We start from the raw sequence: 7,500 nt of genomic DNA on the forward strand, positions 1-7,500 counted from the left end.
CCTCTTCTCCGAAGTGACACTCTTTGTACTTTCCTTCTCCAACTTCTAATAATTTCTCTGCAAAGTTTATGTTTTCTTCGTCTTCACTCTTAAGTCGAACGTTCTTTATCAGTTCTAACTCTTCGAAGAAAGGCCAAAAGTAACTTGATTTCAGACAACTGTTCAACTCGTCGTTCTTTCCTCCCTCCTCCTCTTACAACTGGTAATATCTGTCTAAAGTCTCCAGCACAAACGAACGTCTTTCCTCCCATGAAAATATCAAGACCGGAAAGGTCCCTCAAAGTGATATCCAGGGCTGAGATTGTGTTCTTATTTGCCATCACTGCTTCGTCCCACACAATCAAAGAAGACATAAGAAGCAATCGAGCTAGTTCGGACTTGTGCTTTATGTTGCATGTTTTTCTTTCGTTATGTTCCATCAGTGGTATCTTGAACATATTATGGGCAGTTCTTCCCCCGTGAAGGACAGTAGCTGCTATACCCGAAGAAGCCACAGCTAAAGCCACTTTACTCTTCGAACGAACTGTGTCTAGAAGAAGATTCAAAAGGAAGGACTTTCCTGTCCCACCAGGTGCATTTAAGAAGAACGCTTTGCTTTTGTTTTCCGTCTCACAACCAACACTTTCAATGATTTTATCGTAACAAATCTTCTGCTCTCTGTTTAATAGAGGGAGAGCTCTCTCCACTGTCTCGGACAATTCTTTAGAATTATAGGCTTTCTCCCTCCTTATCACGTTTGAAGACTTTTCTCCATTTCTGGAAGAAGGTAAGCCGTAGTGGACTATGTTTCCTCCTCCACAATTGAAAACTTGTTCTTGGATGTCGTCAAGAGCATCGAGGTATATTTCGTCGTTGTAATCCTTCAACCCTCTAAGATATAGAAAATCACTCGAGAAGAGATCCTTTGTTTCTTCCCAGATATCTTTCTGGTCTTCTAGATCCGAGAACACTAACATGCTAGCGTAAGTCGAACGAAGTTCTTTGCGGTCATTTGTGTAGTTTATTATCTCCAGGATAGTCTGTTTCCAAGTCTCTTCATCTTTTAAAAGACCCATAGCCTTAACGGCTTCCCTGTAAGTTACGTAGAGTACACCGTCCACCATCCTGAGGTCTTCGAAGGATTTGGGACCTCTCTTGTGGGTTAGAAGCATTCTCATATAGAACAGTTCTACTGTCTTGTTCGTTACAGCTCTTATCCTTCCAATAGCGTGAGTGTTACCTTTCCTCTCCTCCCAACATGATTTCGGAATGCTGTACTTGAAGTAAGCAGCTACTTCGTTGTAAGTTAGGGTGGCTGCGTATTCGTTAACGCTACATAATTTGAAAAATGCTGTCAACTGAGTGTCTCTGTTTGCCTTCTTTTTTATGTCTGTCTTTGAGGAATCGGCGTTGAAGAATACTTCGTTTTCGTCCTTTAAATGGAGGTCCAGATTCATAACAGGAGGGTAACTACTGTGTATGGGGAATCTGAATATCTTCCAAGTTGCTTCGTTGGAGTTAACGAATCTTGCATCCGTGAAGTTCTTAATTTCATTGATTTCTTCGGTTCCCTCGGTTTTAGTGAATAGAACTCTGTCACATCCTTTGTTGACGTACTTTGTAACGTACGCTATAGCCTTAATAGAATTTGAACACTCTACGTTTATGTGAGAGTTAAATCTCAAGCAAAGATAGGGGTTGTAAGGCACCACCCATGAGTTGTCGATAGTTACTTCCTGTTCCTTTAACTTTTTCACAAAGGAGAAACCTCCTTCTCCCACAGCTCTTCTCCTGTAGAGAGGGTAGCCGTTGTTTCCGAATTTTATCGTTGAACGGCACTGTTTCGGAAAATCTTTCTGGCACGTCCCTCTATCGTTTTTCTTCCCATTACAACACACGGAGCTTTCATCGTAGCCTATGCACGGTCCGTGTATCATGTTAGTGGTAACAATATCATACAGTTCTGGGTGTTTTTTCTTGTCGGGTATCTCGGCGGATATTAGGCTCGAAACGGTATTTTCAGTCACTTTACGTTTCATCCATAGAAGAATGTGAACGTGAGGCAAGCCTCTTTTCTGCCACTCAATGCTGTACAAATGAGCTGAGACTTCTCCGAATATTTTATCTGTTAATAACTCTCTCATTAGTTGGTCTACCTTGAGTTTAAAAACACGACTAACTATATCTGGACGATTACAGACGTTAATAGTGTCGCCGTATAGTGTCAATTCTTTCCATTTCGGACTCATAGTGAAAGTTATGAAAAAATCCGGAGAACCGTATCTTGACACTTAGGAAGTAGCACTCGTTGTCCTTTATGGGCTGAATCACTCTTAAAAATATTGGACCTCTCTTTTCTGATTTCATGTTGGTTAAAACGGATATAATCTAATTGATTTGATTCAGCCTTCACGTAACAGTCAATAACGAACCTCTGGAACAGTGTTCGACATTGAAAGAGAGCTGTGAAACAGTTCTCTCTTTCCATAAACATAGAAGCGTAATATGCGCACGGAGAAATCTTCTCGTTCCCAGCTTTGTTAGCCTTCAGAGACCGCAAAAGATACGTGTAACCCATATCTCCGTTGGGTATCAATAAAGGGTACTGGAACGGATCATAAAAGAAACTGGTGTGATCCACAAACCTAATTTTATATTTCGAATCCTTCTTGGGACTGGTTATCTTTATTAAAAGAGGATCGTGCTCGTCGTCTAGATTCACTATACCACCCACAGTCACATTTGATGTCGGAAGGTGGTAAACTCCTTTATGTTCCTTCGTTTCAAAGTTTTCAACCGCTTTAAGTTGGAGATTCATTTGTGGTATCTCTTTATGCTTTTCAATATGCAATGCTATCAGTTCCCTGGAGTTTTCTATTTCAGACAAAATCTGTCTCAAACACTTATTGTTTTCGAGAAGGTAGTTGAATATTATACGAATTATCTCCTCGTTCTCGTTGTACTCTCTTTCTTCTATTTCTCTTCTGGATTTAGTTGATTTTTTCTCCTCGCTTATAGGTGCTTCCAAAAACAACTTAGAGACTTTATAGGTTCTGAGTCTAATTTGTTCCTCTCTACTGTTATAGAAATAGAGATCTAGGAAGTTATCGACAACCCCGTTAGGTCTTCTCCGTGTTAAGTCCTTTACGTCTCCGTTGGAAAACTTTTCTTCGTCCGAAAACATACCTCGAGTCTCCTTGTCTCCCACTAATAACTCTGGCCTCACATAACTGGTTCTGTGGTATATAGCACCCTTTATCTTGTACACCATAGCTTTTTCAGCTGCATTTTCCAATTTCTTGGATGTTGCAAAGGAACTGAAACTAAAGACAGTATTAAACCCGATTGTGTTCTTAAGAAATCTTTTAGAAAGAGGGGTAACACCTTCAAATAGTGATTTGAACTCTTCGTTTTTTATCTCAGAGGGTTTCACAGCTGGGATTTGTCCCGATCTACAACACAAACCCTCTGTCTCCCTTTTCCACCTTAAAGCATCACAGTACTTGCACTTTACGTCGCCAAGTTTTCCAATGCTGTGTTCCACAACGTCGTAGGTGTCCCTTATTCGTGCTTTCAAACCACTACAGTCTTCTTCGTAATCCGTCATTTCAAGCTTTATCCCCCCTTCCCAATGTTCCTTCTTTTCCTCCCGGACTTTTTCGAGTAACTTCTTATCTTCTTCTGTTACTAACATTATTCCTTTCTCTTGTCTTGCTAGTATCTCTTTGTATTTCTTCATTTTCTCTCTGTTATTTTCTCTATTGGCTCTAAACGTCTCTGTCTCGAGAAGTGTTTGTTCCCTCTCTTCCTTTTTCCTCCTTGAAGCTTCTACGGCCTCGAGTCTCTTTCTCTCTAATTCCTTCGCCTTTGCTGTAGCTTCTCTTTCCTTTTCTTCGGCTAACTTCTTCTTTAGTTCAGCTTCCTCCTTTCTCCGCTCTGTTCTTTCTTTCTCTTCTGCTTCTAACTGTATTCTTTTCTTCTTCTGTTCTGTTTCTCTTTGGACCTTCTTTATAGCGTGTTTGTTCCTCTTTTCAGCCACTTTGTACTTCTTAAAGATCCGTTCAAGGTAGTGCTTCTGGTACGTCTTATGGCACCACTTTCCTCCGTTATTGGCATAACTCTTGTATCCCGCAAAGTAATGCTTAATGAAATTATCTGACGTTTCTTCATTAATCGCTTCTTCCAATAAGGGAATGGAGTCGAAAAGAGAATCTTCGTATTCATAGTCCTTACTATCTCGAAGAATCTTGTTGAGAGACAGAGTTTTCCGATGAAACTCTTTAATGTCCTTCTCCAACCAGAAACGTTGGTTATCAGCGTATAGAGAAGGGAATAAAGAAGAGTGCTCTGCTGTTAACTTGTTGAAAAGCGCTTTATTGTTTTGTACATTTTTCTTGTCTTGGCTCTTCTTCGTGGTGACCCAACTCCAGAAATGTCGTATCCTCCTCTTTCTCTGAGCTTCAGTTTCTTTAGCCATTTAACGATAACCAACTCCGAGAAGGGGGCCGTAGTTCAGAAACCCCAACCCGTTAACTTTCAAATGTATGCTTACAGCTAGGCCGGCGGGGTGTCCCAGAAACACAATGGAAGTCGCAGACACCCCCGGGCCGGCCGACTCAGATCGGGAGCGCTCCAGAATTTTTTTTAGAGAGTTATAGATGTACTTTTGGTACCCTGTACTTATATACCATGTGTATATTTGATCATTAATTTATTAATCCTTTATAATCAACTACAGTAATAACCAATGTCTCCATATATTTATCTGCTTTTGTATTTGCAAGTACTCATTCCCATTTTACGTAATGGCACAGTAATACAGCATGAGATAATAAGTATAAGGGTTTCAGTGGAGACTTCAGGGCAATAACTACTATTAAGATTTCACAATGTTTCTCGATTTTTATCCACTACTAAAAATATGTATGCAGTTGAATAAACAATACATGTACAAATATACAGGAAGTATGTACAATGATGTAGTACTTTAGGCATACAGAATTTCTTAGTAAACAATATTCTCTGTGTAAGTCACCCCTCGTCGCTGGCCCGGCTCTCTCTCTCTCTCTCTCTCTCTCTCTCTCTCTCTCTCTCTCTCTCTCTCTCTCTCTCTCTCTCTCTCTCTCTCTCTCTCTCTCTCTCTCTCTCTCTCTCTCTCTCTCTCTCTCTCTCTCTCTCTCTCTCTCTCTCTCTCTCTCTCTCTCTCTCTCTCTTACTCTCTCTCTCTCTCTCTCTCTCTCTCTCTCTCTCTCTCTCTCTCTCTCTCTCTCTCTCTCTCTCTCTCTCTCTCTCTCTCTCTCTCTCTCTCTCTCTCTCTCTCTCTCTCTCTCTCTCTCTCTCTCTCTCTCTCTCTCTCTCTCTCTCTCTCTCTCTCTCTCTCTCTCTCTCTCTCTCTCTCTCTCTCTCTCTCTCTCTCTCTCCATCTCTCTCTCTCCTCTCTCTCTCTCTCTCTCTCTCTCTCTCTCTCTCTCTCTCTCTCTCTCTCTCTGACTCGGATATTTCTCATAGCTCGTAATCGTGAAAACGCTGACCATGACTTCATCGGAGACTATCTTTTGGAATCCGTTGGAGTCAATTAAGGTGCGTTGCAGTCGGGCGAAGTCAATTAAGGTTCGTGGGAGCCCGTTGGTGTGTTTCAAGGTCCGTCGGAATCTGTCGGAGTCTATCAAGGTCCATCGAAGACCGTCGGAGACTGTCAATGTCCGTCGTAGTCTCCCAAGGTCCGTCGGAATCTGTCGGAGTCTATCAAGGTCCATCGAAGACCGTCGCAGTCTATCAAGATCCGTTGGAGTCTGTTGCCTGTTGTCTGCCACGGTTGTGTCGTTGATTCTCTATCTTCTTGTAAACCCGAGAGGCGTGGTACGGATTCAGAACTTTCCAAGAGGTGGAACTGCTGACATGCGAAGTGGTAACGACCATGATGGTTATGGTTCTACTCCTACTCCTACAACCCTTCGTCATCACAACGGTCCCACATGTACAACACAGACAATTGACAATGTTTCTTCTCAAAGAAACCTATGGGAAGGACCACGGACAGCTCACAGCCGCTAATGGGCTGTGGGTTCCAGTCAATGAAACTCGAGGTAACAATTATCATTATCATTAGCTCCAAACTCATTAATTGTTACTAATTTGCACTCTTACAAAAGAAAAAAATATTGATATGCGTAATATAAATTTCATATTGTCCCCCACAGCTAAACATTAAAAAAATGAAAACTCCTTTGACCATACCTCAAGTAAAATTTGCCCATGAAAAGAAGACTGAAAAGTTTTATGTTTATGAAATCAAAGACGTCTCGACGCAACTTCGGCTGCATGTGAAGTTGTCTTCTTTTGATGACTTGCTCAGTCCAAACTTCAAGCAATAATTACCCCTCAACCCATTTGGTAGTGTGTATATTTCATCTGGTTGTCGCCAGGAGATTTTATTCTATAAGTATCCACTATCCTGCAGTTACTTGTAAAAACTCCAAAATAGACTTACAAGTAACTAAACAAATACCTTATACCAATCCAAACTGTAAAGATGATTCTAGAATGATTATGGTGATGTTAGTTTATTTGTTGTGACTAGTTCAGTCTTTGGGTACTAGGGTTACTAGTGGCGGACACTTTGATGACTTAGTAGGCCACGAAGAAGTGGACCCTCATGGGGGACCCACAAGACCGTCCACAGGCCTCAGAACACAAAGGACGACAAAGAAGAAAAAGAAGAGCTTGAGGGAGATGCAAGGGAGTGGTTTTGAGAAAGGAAAGAGGAGGAGGAGGAGGAGGAGGAAAGGGAGGTTTAGGAGGAGGAAAAAAAAGGTAGCGAGAGAGGATGAAGAAGAGCAGTCGGAAGTAATACAGAAGGAGTAAATGTAGGAGGAGAAGAGGAAAAGGAAGGGGAAAAGGAAGGGGAGGACGAAAAAGGAAAATTAGGAGTGAGAGAACGAGGAGGAGGACGATGAGCAGGAGGACAAGTCGGGACGGAGAAAAGGACGAAAAAAAGGAGGAGGAATACGAGGAGGAGGAGAGATGTGATGGAGAGATAAAGAAGAGGGTGAGAAACATAAAGGATGGAGAGAGAGAGGGAGGAGACGCAAGAGATAAGTCAGTCAAATTCTTAGAGAGAGAGAGAGAGAGAGAGAGAGAGAGAGAGAGAGAGAGAGAGAGAGAGAGAGAGAGAGAGAGAGAGAGAGAGAGAGAGAGAGAGAGAGAGAGATAGAGAGAGAGAGAGAGAGAGAGAGAGAGAGAGAGAGAGAGAGAGAGAGAGAGAGAGAGAGAGAGAGAGAGAGAGAGAGAGAGAGAGAGAGAGAGAGAGAGAGAGAGAGAGAGAGGAATAATAAAATATGCTTATCTTGTAGAACACAATTCTGAACTACCAAAGTGTCTTAAGGCGAATATCTTAAAATGAGAATCATTATAGGAGTCAATTTGGCAGAAAGGTAGTCTACATCACTCCTTTTCGAAGGTGATATGTTTACCTTCTAAAATACTAAGTTCATTTACCGTATTTTACAATGTAAAAAATCC

General features: G+C 41.6%; 2 protein-coding genes across 2 annotated transcripts in view; both read right to left on the reverse strand.

Annotated features, from left to right (window-relative positions):
* The window catches only part of LOC143026107 (uncharacterized), a 15,399-nt gene extending 13,171 nt beyond the window's left edge, over window positions 1-2,228 (reverse strand). Inside the window, exons 1-3 of the mRNA XM_076186108.1 lie at window positions 1,356-2,228; window positions 890-1,133; window positions 198-529 (exon numbers count right to left, since the gene is read on the reverse strand). Of these exons, the coding sequence (XP_076042223.1) occupies window positions 198-529; window positions 890-1,133; window positions 1,356-2,228 (1,449 nt within the window). The remainder of the gene's footprint in view (window positions 1-197; window positions 530-889; window positions 1,134-1,355) is intronic.
* Window positions 2,229-2,236: 8 nt separating this feature from the next.
* Window positions 2,237-3,586, reverse strand: LOC143026108 (uncharacterized). The gene has a single exon (XM_076186109.1). It carries the CDS (start codon window positions 3,584-3,586, stop codon window positions 2,237-2,239), a length of 1,350 nt encoding a protein of 449 aa, XP_076042224.1.
* Window positions 3,587-7,500: the final 3,914 nt, after the last annotated feature.

This window comes from Oratosquilla oratoria, chromosome 6 (genome assembly GCF_046742065.1).
Source record: "Oratosquilla oratoria isolate Oo_2021 chromosome 6, ASM4674206v1, whole genome shotgun sequence".
Taxonomy (NCBI): domain Eukaryota; kingdom Metazoa; phylum Arthropoda; class Malacostraca; order Stomatopoda; family Squillidae; genus Oratosquilla; species Oratosquilla oratoria.